The sequence below is a fragment of the Delphinapterus leucas genome, chromosome 3, assembly GCF_059928025.1.
Source record: "Delphinapterus leucas isolate spDelLeu-1000000601 "Yukka" chromosome 3, BTC_Dleu_Yukka2, whole genome shotgun sequence".
NCBI lineage: Eukaryota > Metazoa > Chordata > Mammalia > Artiodactyla > Monodontidae > Delphinapterus > Delphinapterus leucas.
The window spans coordinates 93,634,917-93,657,417 of record NC_143131.1 but is presented as its reverse complement, the minus strand read 5'-3'; the positions used below and the strand labels follow the sequence as shown (position 1 = coordinate 93,657,417).

The window sequence follows — 22,501 nt, the reverse complement described above, 5'->3', positions numbered from 1 at the left end:
CAAGGAATCTAAGGTATAGAAGAGCTTATTTCAAAGCGATTTGTCAGTGTTGCCTTTGGCTAATAAAGCTGATTATAAATTGATTCACAAGAAATCCACAAAGTTCTTTGAAGAAATTCTATCAGGGGACTTCCCTGGTGGTCCAGTGGTTAAGAATCCGCCTTCCAATGCAGAGATGCGGGTTGGATCTCTGATCCAGGAACTAAGATCCCATATGCTGCAGGGCAACTAAGCCCGCACACTGCAACTACGGAGCCCACATGCCACAATTACAGAGCCCACACGCCATAACTACTGAGCCCATATGCCACAACTAGAGAGAATCCTGTGTGCCGCAACGAAAGATCGCGAGTGCCGCAACTAAGAACTGATGCAGCCAAAAATAATAAATAAAATTTTTTTTTTCCTGCGGTATGCGGGCCTCTCACTGTTGTGGCCTCTGCCGTTGCGGAGCACAGGCTCCAGATGCGCAGGCTCAACGGCCATGGCTCACGGGCCCAGCCGCTCCGCGGCATGTGGGATCTTCCCAGACCGGGGAATGAGCCCGTGTCCCCTGCATCGGCAGGCGGACTCTCAACCGCTGCGCCCCCAGGGAAGCCTCAATAATTTTTTTTTTTTTAAAGGAATTATACCAGCTAGAGTTGAAAGGACAGAGATCCTACACACTGAAAAGAGGTCTTTGGACCCCAATCTTCATCAGGTAAAAAGCAGACTGAAAATACTACTCAGCTGCAAACATACATTACTTTTATAGAAAGGGAAGGAAAACTCAGAGAACAGAACCAAAAGCCCAGAGGGCAGAGCCAACTGTCACAAGAAGTAAGACCAAGCTCTAATCAAAGAAATGGCTACATGTGCCTAGCTAGATATCAGAACTGTTATGGACTAGTGATTGCTATGTGCCTCCTGTTTTCCCTCATTCTAAATGCAACTTTTACACCACTTATCCTATCCCATGTGTGTCCCATCACTATATGTTGAATGGTGGTGGGGTATGTGGATATATATTTCTTACCCTCTTAATTCACAGGTCTTCAGATCAAGAGGAACTATATTCAAGGGATTGAACTTGAAGAACAATACCCAAAGAGTCTGCCTTGATGGGCTCTTGGACCTTAAGTCTGAGTCCAATGTCATAATAAATGAGATTTGCGAAGGCCTTGGGAGGGATAGGTGCATTTTATATGTAGGAGGAAGAGAAATAATTTTTGTCTGGAAAATAGACTCTCATGTTTTGAAACATGTGTGCAAATTTAGTTGACACTCCTCCCATCAAACGGGATAATCTAATCTCTCTTCCCTTTAAATGCAGGCTGGCCTTCTCTTCACCTCAAATCAGTAGAATACAGCAAAAGTAATACTCTCTGACTTCTGAGCTTAGTCATAAAAGGTGATACTGCTTTTTCCCCTCCCTCCCTCCCTCCCGACCTTCCTCTGGATGCCTGCCCTGGGAACCCAAACTCTACCCTGTGAGGAAGGCAAGCAACAACATGTAAAGTCTAGATGTAGGTGTTCTACCACCAGCCAAGCCCAAGCCAGTGCCAACACCAACCACCAGACACATGGCTGAGATTTCAGATAACTTCAGCCTCCAGCCTTTGAGCCTCTCCAGCTGAGACTAAGTGATTCAGAGCTGCGCTGTCCCTGCCAAGCCCTGTCCTCACCACAGGTTTATGAGTAGAGTTGCCTTTTTTTTTTTTTTTGGCTGCACTACATGACTTGTGGGATTCTTAGTTCCCCAAGGGACTGAACCCACACCCTTGGCAGTGAAAGCACAGAGTCCTAACCACTGGACTGCCAGGGGATTCCCAGAGTTGTCTTAAGTCACTAAATTTTGAGGTGGCTTGTTATACAGCCATGATTAACAGGAACATGTGCCAATTCATCAAGATCTCTTTGATTTCTCACTCTTGCATACAACATGCTTGCTTTTCCTCCTGTGCTTAAATCATCTGTGAACCTGGTGAATATGCCCTAGCCCTCCACAGCTTCATCCCAGGTCCTGATATCAATATTGTAAGCCCTGGAACATACCTAGAGACTTCCTTCTAAGTTGATATAATTCAAAAATCAGTTCTCTCTGCTTAAGGCTTAACCAACTAAACTATCTTTCAATTTAACCATCATTTTTTCATTTAATCCACAAATATATCAACTTTTCTGTATATCTTTCTGAATTCTAAATATACTAGTTTTATCACAAATAAAGAAGTCAGACATGAGTTGGTTTTTTGGTTGTTAATAGAACCATGTTGGATTATAGGGACCAACTATTCTATCTCCTAGAAGCCCACAGATCATCCCTTGGACATGCCTTCCTGCCAAGCCACGACTATCTCCAGTGAGGCTGCTCTACAATTGCATCTAACAGGCTGTCATAATCTCTCAGGGGCCAGTGTATTTAACCACAAATGAGTTTGGATTTCTTCTTCTTCTTCTTCATTTATTTGGTTGCAGTGGGTCTCAGTTGCGGCATGCATGTGGGATCTAGTTCCCTGAGCAGGGATCGAACCCAGGTCCCCTGCATTGGGAGCGTGGAGTCTTAACCACTGCGCCACCAGGGAAGTCCCTGGATTTCTTCTTAACAATAAAAACAAACACGTCTTAAGGATGACAGATTCTATGAGAAAAGTCCTGAATGCTGTGAGTGAACTTTAAGATATCAATTTTGTGCTGCTCAAGAGACTTTAGCTCTTCTTCAAGAAGTTCTGTCTATATTTTTGATAACTGAAGTTGCTACCTACACATTTCTAACATCTAGATAAGTGAGGCATCATGGTTTAGACTATGGAATCATTTTCATCTTGAAATATAATCTTAAATCTGCCATGCTCTGAAACTGTAGTAACTGAAATAATACACCGGTGGTTAAACTAGAGTTTGTTTTTAAACTCTGTTCTACTAACTGAATGTAAACATGGCTTTAAGTAACCATGTAATTTGTCACAGAGAAGCCAAGCCAACCCAAGGGGTTATGCAGTAAATAGGACCTGGAGCTCCTATTCAGCACCACTACACACAGTTGTGCCTAACTCCAGAGGCCCGAATTACATGGTGGGTAAAGAGGTACATGGCAGCCCTGCTCCTCTTCTCTGCATTTATAGTCTATTTCTCCCTAAATGACCTTAAAAACCTTAAAGTCTCATGACTCTAAAAACCTAGGGACTCCCAAATGTGACTCTAACCTCTCAGGAGCCCAACTACTAGCCTAACATCTCCACCTGGATGTCCACTGGGCATATGAAGCTTCACCTGTTCAAGCTTCACCTGACTCCCCACTCCCAAAATCCAGCTCCTCAATCAGGTCCCATCACTTCTTAGCTTCAACTTTCAATAGATTCCCATATACCCAGCCTACCATAGGCTGCTGGGCACTCTGTAATACAGACCCTGCCTGCCAGTCACTTTGCCACCCTCCTTCTCACTACTATTAGCACCACTGGTGTTTTTTTCAGTTCTAGAACACTTCATATTTGTCTCTGCCTTAGGCCACTGAACAAGCTGTTCCTTCTGCCTGCCATGCCCCTCCCTTCTTGCCATTCAAGTCTCAGTTTAAATGTCATCTCAGAGAGGCTGTTTCTGACCACTCAACAGAAGGAGCCTCCCAGTCACCCTGGCACATCTTATATTATTTTCAAAGCACTCATCACTACATGATATTTGAAAACATATTTACGATCTGTCTCTCCCTAGAATATAAACTCCTTAAGGCCAGGAACCTTGTCTCTTGCCGACCACTGCACCCTAGTTGCTGAGACACAGTGGTTACCCAGTAAGTATTTGCTCCATGACTCAGCGGAGATGAGAAATAGCAAATGCTCTTATCTCTTCACAGTTCCAGGTCAGGGGCACTGATGAGAGGAAGGCTATCACACTGTAAACAAGAAGTTTCCTAAGTGAATATTCTCTATAAAATATCCTGCAACCCCAAAAAAGTGGTGAGCATCGGGGCAAGAAAAAATTAAGCTCCTATATATCGTCAGCTTTTAAAGGGCCTACTTTCGTTAACTCAAAAAGCTACTTTGAAAATTCACAGTCCAAGAGAGAAAGTGGGTAAGTCTTGCCTCTGTCACCCCAAAAAGTACCTGCCCAACTTTGTGCAATTCCTGAAGCATCTCTCCCACTAGAACAGGTCACAAAAAATGGACAAACTAGTCATCTTAGCTTTTAGCACATGCAATATATTTGATATTTTATGAAATTCTAGAGAAAATAATATAGAAAATAATGCATTTTATCAGTATGCTTCTGGAACATCCCAATCAAATCTCTTTTTACATTCATGAAGAAACTCCACTTAAGATTCAGAATAAGGTTAAATCAAGGTCAACGTATCAGAGGTTTGTATCAAAACACTAGATTAAAAAAAAAGAAAACTAGTTTCCTATGATAATCAGGAAAATGTCTAGAATCATTAACTCTAAAACCGCTGCTTTTCCATTAGCCAATCAACTGTCTGAAATTCCATCCTGTATAGCTCATTCTGAGTTAACCAGGTAGAAGGAAAATCTAATAAAATCTTCATGGTAAGGACATCAGCAATATTCTTCTCATGCACTTATACAGCTAAGCAGGTATGGGTCACAGAAACTGGTCACAGAAAACCTGTTTTATTGACAAGAACACTTAGTATACCTGCATACTTTGTTATATATGCAAATATATGTGGATATGTATATACAGGGAAGTTTGTACCATTCCAGATAGTTTTGTTTTAAAGTATTTTGTACCTTTATCATGTCCAAGTGTTTCTCCTTTTCATCTATTTTTGGTTTAAAAAAAAAGAAAAAGACACTGGTGCCATTAATGAAGAAATATAGAATTCAGTGCCTCAACTTGCTAAAGCTGGAAGACAAGTTTATGAAAGCTGCAGGGTAAAATATTTTATTATACATGACCCATGGAAGACACATTTGTGCCTATTATGATCAACCATCTGAAGGAAAAGGAAGAGAAAAAAAAGAACTACAAGAGGGTTAGGTTCAAGATACACCATGGAGCCAACTCGAGACAAATCTATGTCCTTCAAAAGCATTTTTGAAACCGTGGCAAAATCAACACACACAACAAACAATCAGAGCAAGCTCTGCTTCTCCCTAAGGGCTAGAGCAGGGAGGAAAGCACGAGCAGCTGGCAGGTGGACAGGCTCCTCTCTCAGCACTTCCTGGGGTTCTTTCCAGCAGGCCAGCTCCTGAATTCTCACTATGCAGCACATGACTGGGCTCAGAAGAGATCAGACCCACTCTGAATGGAAACCGGCTCCAGAAAAGCACCATCACTTCCCTTCTTAATAGAAACTGTTCAACAGCTATACAGAAAGACGAAAACCTGTTTTATTGAGACTAGTTTATTATGAACAAATTTTTAAAAACCACGGGACCCACAACCATACAGCTGCCGGTGTCATTACCTGAACTCAAATCCTCATACACTTCCTTCTACCACACACTACGCTACCTCTTACTTGAGAGGAGTACTCTCAACAGCACCCCGTAGCTGCCAGCATGCTAAGGATAGCATGTATCTGCAACTTCTTGCAATTCCAGATACTTCCAACGTAACTTCCTAACATCTCAGTAAAGCTTTAAAAAAAATAAATACACACATACCTATATAGATATATATATCTCCAAAGTCTGGTTAAAATAAACAGCAGCAGAGGTCTTTCTTAAGAGAACCAAAGCAATAAATTCAAAGAACAGCAGGGAAAGGAGGCAGCAAGCAGACACAGAAAGGCAAGGCAGAAGCATTCTTGTCAAGGCCTGACCTCTCTCTGGCCTGCCATTTGTCTAGGTGAGAGATCACTTAGTTGGCAGTGGCAGAGGTGGTAACAGAGTGAGAAACAGGACATAAGCCCTCCCCCCTCCCCTCAAGGAGTTTCTAATCAAGTGGGGGATATTATTTAAGAGAAAAATACAATGTGGGACTTGCGGTGTGTGATGACAGGGGTTAGCCTAGGGCACTTGTGGGGTGAGATAAAGCTTCAGGAGAAGACTAATATCAGACACTGCTCAACCAGGTGGTAAGGAAGAGCAGGATCAACAGGTAAAAATCAACAGGCGCGGAAGACGAGGAGGGTATTCAGGCCGGGGAAGCAGCAGGTACATCACGGAGACACTACAGTTCAGGTAAGGAGCTGCAGGTAGTTGAGTGTAGCTTTCATGTACCTGGAGTGTGGGTTTGCGGGGAGGATGGTTGATGGGGGACTGAAAAATTACCATTCAGGAAAAGCTCTAGAGCAACCAAGGGCCACGTTTCTTGAAGGACCTTGTAATCCTTGTTGAGGAAGTCCTGAATTTTCCCTTTGGGACCCATTAAAGAATCTGAAGCCACAGAGGAGACATCCTTAAAGTAGTCTTTCTGAAAGAAAACTGCAACTGCAGGAGGCAAAACATGGGAGGGAGCAAGAGCAAAGACAGGAAGACCAGTCGGAAAGCTTTTGCAGAAATCCAGGCTCCCGTGCTGGATTTTTTTTTTTTTTTAAATAAATAAATAAATAAATTTATTTATTTATTTATTTATTTGTGGCTGCATTAGGTCTTCGTTGCATGCGGGCTTTCTTTAGTTGCATCGAGCGGGGGCTACTCTTCGTTGCGGTGCGCAGGCTTCTCATTGCGGTGGCTTCTCTTGTTGTGGAGCACAGGCTCTAGGCACACGGGCTTCAGTAGTTGCAGCACGTGGGCTCAGTAGTTGTGGCTCACGGGCTCTAGAGCACACGCTCAGTAGTTGTGGCGCTCAGGCTTAGTTGCTCCGCGGCATGTGGGATCTTCCAAGACCAGGGCTTGAACCCAAGTCCCCTGCATTGGCAGGCGGATTCTTAACCACTGAGCCACCAGGAAGCACTTCAACCAGGATTCAGGTTAAGAGGTAACCATAAGTCCTGCTGACAACTGCTGTCCTAGCTTAGTTACAAACAGTGACCCTTTTCACTCTCAAAAGTACCCTGGGTTGGATGATGAACCACACAAGTCGTGCTAGTTATTAAGGAGTAGAAGTGACAGGACCTGGTGATGGGTTAGCTCTGAGAAGGAGAAACAGTAGAGTTAAGGATGACACCCTAGCATGAGTGGAGGCATTCACTAAGGTATTCAGACAGAGGGGCAGGCACCTCAGGGATGCAACCATGAGGACTTCCTAAAGGGTACAAAGACAACAGATAGTCTTAAGGGACTTAATTCCCAGATTCTCAACTTCCATATACATTTTTCTTCCCACTTTTATTGAGAAATAATTGGCATCACTGTGTAAGTTTAAGGCATTCAGCACAATGGTATAATTTACCTATATTGTGAAATGATCACAGTAGGTTCAGCTAACATCCATCTTCTCATATACACACAATGTGAAGAAAAGAAACAAATGGTTCTCCTTGTGACGAGAACTCTCAGGATTTGCCCTCTTAACACACATACTCTTTCTAGACCTGATCTTCGTGAGCACAGACCTGATGAGAGGACCTGCCAGCTCTCCCCTCTGCCCTCCCCTTTCACAACCCTCTTTTCCCATTTACAGCAGGAAGGCACCTCTCACCCTTTTAAACTCTAGGGTGCTCTGCCCCAGGATGTAGAAAATTCCTGAGCAGAAAGATAGAAACATTTTTAAATACCAGTGTCAGCAAAGTTGCCTTAAATAAAACACCCTAAACCAGAAGAACAGGGCTTTCTGTCTTTCCCTACCTTACATGTCTTTCTGGTGAGGACTAAGCAAAATGAAAGAAACATGGTATTTTGGTCCTTGGCTGGGTTGTTTGGAATTCAGGTATATTATAGAACAAGGCAGCAAAGGGAGTTTGTTTAATGATCTTGCAACTTACTTTGTCCAGCTACTACCAAAATGTATAAAAATATGCCTAGCTCATGAGGAAGAGTCCCACAGAATAAAACAAATCAAAGCCCTAGTAAGTCTACCTCATCTAAGTGACAAAACACTGTGCCTTATCTGTCTACCCATCTCAGAAATCAAATTCCAAAGTGAAGTACTCGTCACAGAATACACGTTAACATTTTTATTTAAATTGACAAATGACAGAATGTACACTGGTTTAGCTCAGTGGCTTGATAGTAACTGGCTTTGCCAAAGTAATATGTTGGACATTTTCCATAAACTGGATTAACTAAATCTACAGCTCCACAATTCTGATAAAAATATAAAGTACATAACTATAGTTAAAAGCATTTTACCAAAAATCATGTACTGGCAAATATTCATTAAAATTAACAATTTTTAATTTTCATAATCCTTTAAAACCAAAGTAGATTACATCAGATGCTTCTAAGTAAAAGAGAAAAAGCAAAATTAATACTGTTTTGATAAATCTTGGTAAAGCATTTTGAATACATCTCCCAGAAATTCTGAAACTGAATTACTATAATGATTAACAAATTGTTCGCCACTCAGGCGGTTTTGATTTCATTGCTTTCAAACTAAACTGAAGGAGAACCCAGTGAGTGGTCTGAGAAATCTCTGCTCTCAGAGCAGATTGAGAGGGGTTGGTGATGACTACAGAGCCTTGGAGATACCTGACAGATTACTGAAAATAATTTTAGATGACAGATCACTATGTGATTCTTTTGGCGTATAACTCAGGAGAGTTCAAGGAATTAAGTGATCTTCCTTTATCAAAACTCCTTCCTTTTCAATCTAACTCCTTTAGTAGATAAGGTTACTCAGTGCTCATCCTTATAAAGACAAGAAATAGGAATAAAATTGATGCTGAGCCCTATCTCACTCCAGGAATGTATTATAATCATTCAGGGGTACACGAACTAACTGAGAAGAAGCAGCCCATTACTTCATTGAGATGCACGTCCAATAAATGTTCACTTTTTATGTTTAAGAGTTATTAAAATGCATAATATTTTGCTGTTTTAATTGAAAACCTTGGTAATAATAACTATTCTTATGGCTCAATAATAAAGCCTTAAGGTCTCATGAAATAAACTTTTAAACTTTCAATTTCTATATAAAATATTGTTATGGATAAATATATTTTATTAATAAAATATAATAAGAGAAAATTCTATGAAGTAGAATACGAAGAAGATAAATGACTTTTAATGTAGAAATTGTTCACGTCTACTTTTTAAACATTGATGATGAGTACCAAAATTGCTATGACATAGAGATGCATTTAAGAGTATACATTTAAGAGTATACATTTAAGATACATTTAAGAGTAATGTGACAGATTTTACAATGTTGGTACTCATGATAAACCAAAAATTTGCATCTATTTAAACTTAGGATAAAATTTTTATTCTCAACCTAAAATTATATACAGGTACATAGTTTTTTTTCTTTAATTCTGGAAAATCACTACTGTCAAGAACATTAAAAAAAAAAAAGAGCACATCTGGAGGGAGAGATGATGACTTCAGTTTTGAATATGTTGTGTTGGAGGAACCTTAGGAATATCCAAGTACAGAATAAGAGCAAACACTTATACTGCACTGACCACACCATTTAAAGCACTAGTCTGGGTGTTTATAGACTCCTTTACCCCTCACCACCACCCTTTGAAGCTGGTACTATTATTATCCCCACTTCATAAATGGGGACACTGAGGCCTGGACAAATGAGAAGACTCACCCAATGCCACACACCTCTCCCAAGTATAAAGTTGTATGAATCCAGAGAGTCTGTACACAGTATAATGCCTGGAGATGTCTGGGTTGGTGATACAAATTTGAGGGTCAACTGAGCTTTTAGATAGTAATCTAAACCATGGAGCAGATGAGATTATGTAGGAAAAGTGACATAATCACCAGCAGGAAAATGAGAAGCTTCACTGCTGGGGGTCCCTATGAAGATGCTCTGGCATTCCCTTCCAGGCCCCTGGACTCATGAAGAGCCTCCAGCCATGTTTGTTTGTGTTTTTTTTTCCAGGTGCACTTGATGTTTTGTCATCAGTCCTCCCAGGCTGCTGCACTGTTTATGATGGTCAAAGAGCTACTGAAGAAGATCTTTCTGCTTCTTGATCTTTGCCCTATTCCTTCACCAGATACCTGAAGATGCTTAGATAGTAAAGGCTCTTCCCCCCAGTTTTACTGAGATATAATTGACATATAACACCACAACCAAGTTGGATTCATCCCAGGGTCACGAGGATGGTTCAACATATGCAAATCAATGTTACATACCACATCAATAAAAGACAGAAACCATATGATCATATCAACAGATGCAGAAAAAGTAGGGACTTCTCTGGTGGTCCAGTGGTTAAGACTCTGCACTTCCAATGCATGGGACACAGGTTCAATCCCTGGTTGGGGAACTAAGATCCCACATGCCACACGACGCAGCCAAAAAAAGAAAGAAAGGAAAAGAAAAAGCATTCGATAAAATTCAACATATATTCATGATAAAAACTCCTACCAAAGTGGGTATAGAGGAAACATATCTCAACATAATAAAAGCTACTTATGACAAACCTACAGCCAATATAATACTCAACAGTGAAAAGCTGAAAGCCTTCCTGCTAAAATCTGGAACCAGACAAGGATGCCCACTCTCACCACTTCTCTTCAACACAGTATTGGAAGTTCTAGCTACAGCAATCAGACAAGAAAAAGAAATAAAAGGTATTCAAATTGGTAAGGAATAGGTAAAACTGTCATTATATGCAGATGACAGGATACTAAATATAGAAAACCCTAAAGACTCCACACAAAAACTACTAGAAGCAAAGTAGCAAGATACAAGACTAACATACAGAAATCGGTTGCATTTCTTTACACTAGCAATGAAATATGAGAAAGGGAATGCAAACAAACAATCCCTTTTAAAACTGCAACAATGAAATAAAATACTTAGGAATAAACCTCACCAAGGAGGTGAAAGACTTACATGCTGAGAGCTACAAAACATTAATAAAGGAAAGTGAAGGTGATTCAAAGAAACGGAAAGATATCCCATGCTCCTGAATTGGAAGAATTAATATTGTTAAAATGGCCATCCTACCCAAAGCAATCTACAGATATAATATGATCCCTATCAAATTACCTGAGACATTTTTCACAGAACTAGAAAAAATAATCCTAAAATTTATATGGAATCATAAAAGACCCAGAATTGCCAAAGCAATCCTTAGGACAAATAACAAAGCAGTAGGCATAACCCTCCCAGATTATGGACAATACTACAAAGCTACAGTAATCTAAACAGTATGGTACTGGCACAAAAACAGACACATGGATCAATGGAACAGAATAGAGAGCCCAAAAATAAACCCAGACACCTATGGATAGTTAATCTTCGACAAAGGAGGTAAGAATATACAATGGGGAAAAGACAATCTCTTCAGCAAGTGGTGTTGGGAAAGTTGGAGAGCTGCATGTAAATCAATGAAGTTAGAACACACCCTCACACCATACACAAAAATAAACTCAAAATGGCTTAAAGACTTAAACATAAGACATGACACCATAAAACTCCTAGAAGAGAACACAGGCAAAACATTCTCTGACATAAATCATACCAATGTTTTCTTAGGTCAGTCTCCCAAGGCCACAGAAATAAAAGCAAAAATAAACAAAGGGGAACCTAATCAAACTTACAAGCTTCTCTACAGCAAAGGAAACCATAAACAAAATGAAAAGACAACCTACAGACTGGGAGAAAATACTTGCAAATGATGAGACAGACAAGAGCTTAATGTCCAAAATATACAAACAGCTCATACAACACAATAACAAAAAAACAAACAACCCAACTGAAAAATGGGCAAAAGGTCTAAATAGACATTTCTCCAAAGAAGATATACAGATGGCCAATAGGCATATGAAAAGATGCTCATCATTGCTAACTATTAGAGAAATGCAAATCAAAACTACAATGAGGTACCACCTCACACCAGTCAGAATGGCCATCATTAAAAAGTCTACAAATAACAAGTGCTGGAGAGGATATGGAGAAAAGGGAACCCTCCTACCCTGTTAGTGGGATTGTAAATTGGTGTAGCCACTATGGAAGATAGTATGGAGGTTCCTCAAAAAACTAAAAATAGAGTTGCCATATGATCCAGTAGTCCCATTCCTGGGCATATACTCAGACAAAACTATAATTCAAAAAGATACATGCACCCCTATGTTCATAGCAGCACTACTCACAATAGTCACGACATAGAAACAACCTAAATGCCCATCGACAGATGAATGGATAAAGAAGATATGGCATATATATATATATATATATATATATATATATACACACACACACACATACATACATACACATATATACACACATATGTGTGTATATATATATATAATGGAATATTACTCAGCCATAAAAAAGAATGAAACTGCCATTTGCAGCAGCATGGATGGACCTAGAGATTATCATACTAAATGAAGTAAGTCAGAAAGACAAGTACCATATGATATCACTTATATGTGGAATCTAAACTACAACACAAATGAACATATCTACAAAACAGAAACAGACTCACAGACATAGAGAACAGACTTGTGGTTGCCAAGGAGGAGCAGGGTGGGGGAGGGAAGAATTGGGAGTTTGGGATTAGCAGATACAAACCAGTATATATAGGATGAATAAACAACAAGGTCCTACTGTGTAGCACAAAGAACTATATTCAGTACCCTGTGCTAAACCAGAATGGAAAAGAATATATATACTTATGACTGAGTTAATTTGCTGTACAGCAGAAATTAATACAACACTGCAAATCAACTATACTTCATTGAAATTTGTTTAAAAAAACATTGTATTAGTCCAAGACATACAACATAATGATTTGATATATGTATATATTGTGAAATGATCACCACAATTAAGTTTAGTTAACATCCATCACCTCACACAGTCTTTTTTCCTTGTGACGTGAACTTTCAATAACTATTCTCTCAGAAACTTTCAAATATACGAAGAGTATTGTTAACTATAGTCACCATGCTGTACATTACATTCCCAGAACTCATCTCATAACTGGAAGATTTTACCTTTTGACCACCTTCACCCATATCCCCCACCTCCCACTTCTGGAACCACTAATCTGTTATCTGCATCCATGAGTGTGGCTTTTATAGATTCCACATATAAGTGAGATCATACAGTCTTTGCCTTTCTCTGTTTCACTTATTTCACTTATCCTAATGTTCTCAAGATCCATCTACGTTGTTGAAAATGGCAGGATTTCCTTCTTTTTATGGTTAAATAACATTCCATTACTTTATTTATACATACATATATCTCACATCTTTACCCATTCATCCACTGATGACACTTAGGTTGTTTCCATGTCTTGGCTAAAAAATTTTCAATTTGTAATAATTCAACATGACAAATTTCATTTCTCTCTTTGCAATAGGACTTGTATGATCACTTACACACATTTTATCAGTCATTACAGGCATTTGCCAGAAGCTAAAGTTACAGAAAGTGAAATCTCACACTCACACTGCAAAATACAACAAATCGTAATGCAAAGAACAATACCATTACTCATGGCAGCGCCTGCCTGCTAGTGCTCAATGGATGGGATCATTTTTGCTCAATAATCCTCAGAGCATTGGGGGCGGTGGGGAGGATACAAATATATACACAGTTTAGTTTTCATTTTTTTTAAGGAAGTTATTTCAGAAAAAAATAGTGCCAGAAGAAGTAGCATTAAGCGTGTGAGCCTATATTCAGTCAGAACATAAGAAAACCATGGACAAAATCATATCAACATTTTTAGGAAAAGGCCGAGGAAAAGTGATCATAAAGAAGATTGAATAAGAATAACCAGAAGAAAACTTGAAAAGAGAAAAAAAAGGAGAACGTGTTGTCAGAAGAACAAAATGAGAAGATTTTAAGAACAAGGGTCAATGCAACAACAGAAAGGAAGATAAGGGCTGAAAGTGTCACTTGGATGTAGCAACTAGTGGCGACCCTGAGGACCGTTTCAGTGTATGATGGGCATCAAAGCTGAACTGTGAGAAGTTTAAGAATGAATGAGATTTGATGGGGACTTCCCTGGTGGTCCAGAGGGTAAGACTCTGCACTCCCAATGCAGGGGGCCCAGGTTCAATCCCTGGTCGGGGAGCTAGATCCCACATGCATGCCGCAACTAAGAGTTTGCGTGCTGCAACTAAGACCCGGAGCAGCCTAAATAAATAAAAAAATTTTTTTAAAAAAAAGGATGAATTAGATTTGAGAACTGGAGGTGATGAATTTAGGCAAAGCTTTCTGGAGTTTAGGTGTGACACAGAGGGAGTCAATATGGTAGTAGACAAAGGATCGCATGGGAGTGGGGGAAGGGTGGTTTTAAATGTGAGAGATTTAAACATGCCCAAACCTTGACAGAAGAAAGGGAAGAGAGAGGGAGAGGGCTGAAGATGCAGAAGAAATGAGAGGTGATAAAATCCAGGGGAGAGCCACTGGGGCTCTTCCACTGAGAGGAGAGGGAAGGATGGGTAAGAAGCAACTAAGTGTGTGAGAAGGGTTAAGGAGTTAGGGGGCTTCCATCTGATTTCTTTTATTGTCTTGGTGAAGAAAAGAAGAGTTCACTGGGGAAGAGGACATTCACGTGCTGACTGAATCTGTACGCTACCTGTCTCCCTCCTTCTTTGACTTCTGAAGTCATAGGACAGCAGATTCAGCAGGTTGAATGCCATATTCTGAGAAAAGCTCTACCTGGATAGAATCTGCATTTGAAGGAGTAATTTGTAAAGACAACTCAAGTGCTAACATTAAAACGGGATGTGATTATAACCACTGATTTTAAAACCGGAAGTAGTATTGAGATATCACATTTATTCTTATTACTGCTTTCAATATCAACAAAACTAATCTTCAAAAATCTCCAAAGCTGTTTCAGAGTCCAAAGCTTATTTGATTTTCTCTCTTCTTTCCCCCAGGCTGTTTCCTTCTTTCCTCTAGTCCACCTTTTAAAAATATGTATCACCAGCAATATTTTCCTCCATCCTAGTTTCAACAGGAAAGGCCTTCAAAATGTTTAACACCTTATAGTATATGTGTGGTCTCTAATTTGGTCCTACAGCAATCCTGAATGTTGGGTCAGGGAAGGCATTATTCTCAATATTCAGAAAAATGAAGTGACTTGACCATTCTTAGAAATGGACATAGGACTCAGACATATCTTGAGACTCCAAAGGCAGCTGTCTGTTCTACCACACACACTCCACTTATAATAACTTCTGAACACCCAAAGGCAGCTCATGTTCCTTCCAGCTTCAGAGTAATTTCAAATTCACCCAATTATTAAAGGGAATAGGCCTGTATCATAATTTCAATTCTCTGCCTATCATTAACAGATCTTACCATCCCTCCCTCATAATAAGGAATCTAGATAATCTTGAAGCAGCAACTAATATTACTCACAGGCATCTGCAGATACACAAGTAGCCCTAATCACAGAAATCCTAGGCATCTGCAGAAGGTTATATGCTATTATTACCCAGGAAAGTAACAGTATCTCAGGTTTCTGCCCGATGTGGTGACACCAAACAAGAAGGCCCTCAAGTTTCCACTGAGCAAGCAAGATAAAATGCTTCCCACAGTAACCATCTGTATTGGTTTCTTTCTGCTGCTGCAACAAATGACCATAAACTTGGTGGCTTAAAACAACAGAAATTTATTATCATACAATTCCGAAGGCCAAAAGTCCAAAATGGTTTCAGTAGGTATAACAGACTGAATGTTTGTGTCCGCAGCCGGGAGTTTACATGTTAAAGCCCTAATCCCAATGTGATGGTATTTGGAGGTAGGGCCTTTGGGAGGTGCTTAGGTCAAGCAGAAATGGGATTAGTGCTCTTGTAAGAACTCTTTTACCATGTGAAGTTACAAGAAGTCAGCTGTCCACAACCTGGAAAAGGACCCTCACCAGAACCCAACCACGCTGGCACCCTGCTTTCAGGCTTTCAGCCTCTAGAACTGTCAGAAATCAATGTTGCTTGTTTAAACCACCCAGTCTGTGGTAATTTGTTAAAGCAGCCCAAACCGACTAAGACACTGGGCTTAAAAACCTAAGTGTATACCAAACGTGGGGTAGATAGCTGGTGGGAAGCAGCCGCGTAGCGCAGGGTGATCAGCTCAGTGCTTTGTGACCGCCTGGAGGGGTGGGATAGGGAGGGTGGGAGGGAGGGAGACGAAAGAGGGAGGAGATGTGGGAGCATGTGTATATGTATAACTGATTCACTTTGCTGTAGAGCAGAAACTAACACACCATTGTGGAGCAGTTGTACCCCAATAAAGATGTTAAAAAAAAAAAAAACCTAAGTGTAGGCAGAGCTGTGCTCCTTCTGGGGGAACCAGGGGAGAACCCTTGCCTTGCCCTTTCCAGCTTCTAGAGGCTACCTGCCATTCTGGCATCAAGGCCTCCTTCCAGCAAATACATGACTTTGACCTCTGCATCCAACTGTCACATCTCCTCTGACTCTCCTGCCTCCTCTTTCATGTATAATAACTCATGTAATTATATTGGTCACACCTGGATAATCTCCCCATCACAAGATCCTTAATTTAGTCACATCTGCAAAGTCCCTGTTGCCATATAAGGTGACATATTCACAGAGGCTTGGGATTAGGACACTGAGCAGAGAGAGCTGGTACCCATTCAAAGTGAAGACACACCAAGCTAAGCTGCTGGCCACACGCCATAAGGAGAACAGGAAGGTGTTCCCAATGAACGGCCACTCAACTGGTGATAGGCAGGCCTAGAACACACTGGACGCAGCCCACTCTCCCAGCAGTTCTGCTGTTCTAGATTAAGAGTCAGTACTTTAAGAGAATTTTAAATATTTACAGCTAGTAAGTGGCAGGGTCATTCAACAAAGCTGGTGTGTTCTTGTAACCCTTATGACAGATGGCCTCACAGACACCTTCCATCACGGCTGGAAATTTTCTGTAAGTTGAACCACGGCCCAGATATAAAAGAGACATACCCCGCACAGACCAGTCTGGATTAAGAACAAACCTGATGACACAGGCCAGAGCAGAACAAAACGGAGGTTCTAGGCCCAGGCTAAGTGCTTTCACTATTGCTGTCTTTAAGGAAAGAAACTGCAAGTACATGAAGCCCACGGTGCATCTTTTTTTTTTTAAGATTTTTTTGATGTGGACCATTTTTTTAAAGTCTTTATTGAATTTGTTACAATATTACTTCTGTTTTATGTTTTGGTTTTTCGGCCGCGAGGCATGTGGGATCCCCAACCAGGGATCGAACCCACACCCCCTGCATTGGAAGGCAAAGTCTTAACCACTGGAACGCCAGGGAAGTCTCCCCCATGGTTCATCCTTAAGAGGGTACTTTCTAAAAAAAAGCCTGAGGTAATGCAGGCGGCACTGTGTTAATTCAGTCTCAGTAACCGTGTCTTCACAAAAAAACTGTTTTTATTTTCCAGAGATTCTTTTACAGACCCATCCTGAGAAGTGAAGTTAAGAAATTATGATGCCCAGAGTGTTCCAAATCAAGTCAGCTGTACCTTAGAGAGACATTAGCTTTAACAAGATTTATTTCTGTCCAGCTGTTACTCTTTACACATACATAACACCTAAATCAATGTGTTTGCTACATGAATTTCCCGGGACTTGGTTCCATGGAATGTACATAAAACCTGTATTTTTTTCATTTAATATTCCAGGCAGTAAATTCCCTTTCCTCAGAATTCCTCAGACTACATGAAAAACATAGAAAGCTGCAGAACATGGCCTGCATATATTAGGTATTCATTAAATAACAGCTGAACGACCACATGAATACGGCAACACACAAAGGCCTAAATGAGCTCTCTTGTCACAGGTTAATCTGAGAAGTTTGCTTATTGGTAATTACCATTTAACTCTTCTCAACAAACATTAATATGTAAATTGCATAGAGAGTTCTTTTTATTTATTTATTTTTGTCTCTGTTGGGTCTTCGTTGCTGTGCGCGGGCGTTCTCTAGTTGCGGCGAGCAGGGGTCACTCTTTGTTGCGGTGCGCGGGCTTCTCACTTCAGTGTCTTCTCTTGTTGCACAACATGGGCTCTAGGCGTACAGGCTTCAGTAGTTGTGGCTCACAGGCTCAGTAGTTGTGGCTCGCGGGCTCTAGAGCACAGGCTCAGTAGTTGTGGCGCAAGGGCTTAGTTACTCCGTGGCATTTGGGATCTTCCCAGACCAGGGCTCGAATCCATGTCCCCTGCATTGGCAGGCGGATTCTTAACCACTGTGCCACCAGGGAAACCCAAAAGAGAGTTCTTTAGTGCCCAAAGTATGCAAAACCTCTTTATCTTACACACATTCAAGTTGGGATATTATAGTGGTTGAAAGTCTTGGAGACATAAAGACTGGGTTTGAATTCTGATCTTAATACTTGCTAGTTATGTGACTTTGGAGAAACTGTTTAATCTTTTTAGATTCCGTTTCTTCATCTCTGATGGTAGGATAATAATATTTAACTTGTACAGTTGTCCTGAGCATGTAATGAACACAAGAAAATGTTCAACAGTTCCTGATACATTGATGACAACAATGGTGATGGCTGATACACCTGGATTGTGGCCTCTTGGTTACCCCCAGGACAGACAACAAGCTCCCTGCCATGTGGGGGTCCACATGTCCTAGGGACATATTCATTAGGCATGTTGCATCCTAATTCTCCAGGGTAGCTGCCCATCTTCTCATGCAACACACACTAATTCTCTGAGGGGGGCATAAAGCCCTCCCTAATCCTTCCTTGCCAGCTCTGCAGCCACTGCCAGTCTAACTCAGTTACATCTGCATGCTTATACTTCGATCACACCAGGCTGACTAGCAGTGCTGCAGACTGCCCAGTCTATTTCCCCACCCCCAGCCAAAGTTCAGGCATGGCCCCAAGGCATGATCCACTGCTGATGGAGGGAGAAGGAGGGAGAGCTTTTCACTGATGTAGCCATCTCTTTTTCATTGTCATCTTTCTTCCATTTTATCCCCAGCTCCTCATCCCACTATCTCTTTTTATTTGCTTCAAGAGTTGATCTAAGTGGTGCCCATTAGGGCCTCAAAGTCTTCTCTATATAGATCTTAATTACACTAAAGATTGTTACACAGGCATTCCCCATTAAAATAAACTTTCGGGTGCAGAAAGAGTAAAGCAATAAACAAAATCCCATCTAATGGACAGTAATTCAGGCATATTCACAGAAATCATTCCTCTATTTTTAGGACAAGGACTTTTCCCCATGTCCTGTGCTATTCTAACACAGAGTTATTCTTATTTACCATAAGTAACTATGGGATATAGAGAGTGAACAGGGAAATATGAAGTTAGGTTTACCAACAATCCCCTCAGAAACTTACAGTTGGGGAGGTTGCCCTTCCAGATTTAAAAAGGCTGCCTGCACTTCTTCCTGAGGGAGATCCCAACTTCTGCCTCTGAACCCAAGAGGAGAAAATCAGGAATGGAATCATGTGTTTCTACCCAGACACACACTCCCAGCCCTGCAGAAATGATAGGCCTTGAAGAAATGGTTACCTAAAGTCAGAGTAAACTTTCATGAACTTATTCTCATAGCTTCCTACAATTAAAAGGAAAATAAGAGAATACATTTGAACATACAAAGACTAAGTCACAAATCACCTTTATTTTATCTGAGTTTACTAGAAAGAAATAAATTCAGGAGGCAAAAAAATAGTTTTTCATGTGATTTACACATCTGATTTATTTTACCAAATAAAAAGCATGACTTAACAGTTTTCTCCTTCTAATTGTATAATTTATTTTCTCCTAAGACCTGTATCACAAATGTGAACCCTTAGGAATAAATGTAACAGAAAAGAAACTCTGTTCTGAATAAGACCTAGAAAACTTTAAATAAACTACCAATACCAACTGCTAATTCTTTTGCAATGATATGAGCCATTGTTTAAAATTCTCTAGCTTTTCACATCTTTTTCTTTGGAATGTAAAAAAAAAAAAAAGGACAGATAAGGTCTATATAATTTTAGCAAGACAGTCGATCTTTCCAGGCAAGGTCTGACATACTAGATAAGATCAGGAAACTGAATTTCCCTCTGCTAGGAAAAATACGATTTCAAAAATATGAATGTAATGCAAGATATCTTCTATAGCCTTCAATTTAATCTCTCAGTACAGATATACAGTTCTGCTATATTGACTTATGGCCTGTACAAGACAGAATTCAGTGAACTTCTGAGTATGTCCGTTCCCTTTCTTTGCATTATGCGTTAATGACCACTCGCCTTTAGAAAGCAATTCCTTCCTATGGAAATCTAACCAACACACCCAATCTTTTATTCGTACTTTGTGAAATGCTCATGTGAAACGAAACAGGTTATGGAACAAGCTCAAGAAAAATCACAAGTTACCGCCATCAATAGCATTCCGCTTGTCTGCCTCTTCTCATCCTAGCACGTTCTTGGGAACAGGACAGAAAAGGCCCACTTAGACAATCATGCATCTCAATGAACAGACCCCAGACCCAGATGACCCAGTGTACACTGGGACAACTGAGGAAGAACGTATAAAAAATAAAAGATATGTCAAATACGGTATTTTTAAGGTAAGCATATAAGCATTAATAAGACTATCTGAGGTTAAGATCTGTCTTAGACTTTTAAACCAAAAGTCACATTAATGAATATACTTTTGTACCTCAAAATCATCACCTCCAAAGTCTTTCCTCTGTTCATCACCAAGAGACAGCATTTCAGTCTTACCAAATAGAATCTATACTAACCAATGTGGTAAGTTTCTTAGTACCTCTCTACCATCAAACCAGTCAGGAATTCTTGAGTTAAATCCTCATGAACAAATGACATCCTACACCAAAAATTTGGTTGCCTTTATCACTCTTATTCCATGAAGCTCATGAATGAAAACCCCTACTTATTTTATAATTGCTCGTCCAACTTATAAAACTTAGATCGGCACCTTTTTACATTGTATTTCTTTAAATACTCTTTAACCATTTACTTTCTTAAAAAGCAATAATGCCTATCACTTCAAGAGGCTAGCCACTTGGCTCCTAACACACATTAAATGGCTAATTCAGTCCTAACAGCACAAAGGGAAAGTACTCTCTATAATATGGCTGCGAAAAAACAGAAACTATGTAAGCCACCTACAAAGAAATCTGCACACACATAAGCTATGAATCCTACAACTCTACAACTTTTGGCAGAAGTGGAAAAAATACAAAGAAATTAGCAATGGAAAACATGTTTAAGTTTTTCAGTCATTTTCAGTTACAAAAACCTAAAGCTCAGGAAAAGCCAGAGATACAGTGAAATTTATACAAGAAAAATTTAATATGAAGTCATTGTACTCACCGTCTGATGGTTTCTGTCACAGTAACGCAGCCCAAAGTAATCTATCTCCACAAGGTTTATGTGACGGAATACGTGCTCAAGGACAACGGAACCTTTCGTTGACTTCTGCAAAAATAATTCACAGTTTTGTTTTATAACAAACACAGTGTGTTTTTTTTAATAAGGTGCCTTGTCTTTCTCAGTGGGACACAGTCACAGTTCTCATCTTTTATTAGCTTTGCTCACATGGGAACAATTTTATTAGCCCATAGTTCCCTCTAAGTTTTACCTCAATTACAAAGAAAGGGATTTCAGTATTAAATGAATTGCTTTGGAAAACAATTTTTTAATTGTTGTACATTTTACATTAATATAAGGTTCTTTTCTTACAGGACTGTAAAATATCTTTAAGACGAAATTATTATTTTAATAAACATAACAGTTTACATGAAGTGCATCTAATAAATTCATCAAAAAAACTTACTTTGGTTAAAAATCCCACAGTTCTTTCACTTTAAAAAGCAATTTTCACCTACATCATTACTCTCACAACTAATGAAGATACATAAAATTAAAATAATAGCCAAAGCTTTTTAAAATTTTTTCTTATTTTCTTTAGTAAGGTTTTATGTTTTATTTTTTTAATTGAAATATAGTATGCATACAATATTATGTTAGTTTCAAGTGTACTACATAAGGATTTGACATTTGCATACATTATGAAATGATCACCACAGTAAGTTTAACAACCATCTTTTCCCATACGGTTACTATGATATTATTGACCATATTCCTTGTGCTGTATATTACATCCCAGTGATTATTTATTACATAACTGGAGGTCTGTACCTCAATCCCTTCACCAATTTGGCCCCCTCCCTTTTGGCAACCATCCATTTGTCCTTTGTATCTACAAGTCTGCCTTCATTTTGTCTTATCAGTTTGTTCTGTTTCTAGATTCCACAGGTATTTGTCTTTCCCTGTCTGACTCATTGCTCTTAGTATAATACCCTCTAGACCCATCCATTTTGTCACAAATAGCAAGGCTTCTTTTTTTTTTTTTATGGCTGAGCAGTATTCTACTGTGTATATACACACTGCATGTTTATCCATTCATCTATCAATGAACACTTAGGTTGCTTCTACATATTGGCTATTGTAAATAATGATGCAATGAACACTGGAGTGCATATATCTTTTCAAATTAGTGTTTTTGATTTCTTCAGGTAAACCCAGAAGTGAAATTCCTGGATT

General features: G+C 39.7%; 1 protein-coding gene across 5 annotated transcripts in view; it reads right to left on the bottom strand.

Annotated features, from left to right (window-relative positions):
- The window catches only part of EPB41L4A (erythrocyte membrane protein band 4.1 like 4A), a 260,546-nt gene that overhangs the window by 134,636 nt on the left and 103,409 nt on the right, over nucleotides 1–22,501 (bottom strand). For all 5 annotated transcript variants that reach the window (XM_089909174.1, XM_089909175.1, XM_089909173.1 and 2 more), the window contains exon 3: nucleotides 21,269–21,373. In XM_089909174.1, the coding sequence (XP_089765300.1) occupies nucleotides 21,269–21,373 (105 nt within the window). The remainder of the gene's footprint in view (nucleotides 1–21,268; nucleotides 21,374–22,501) is intronic.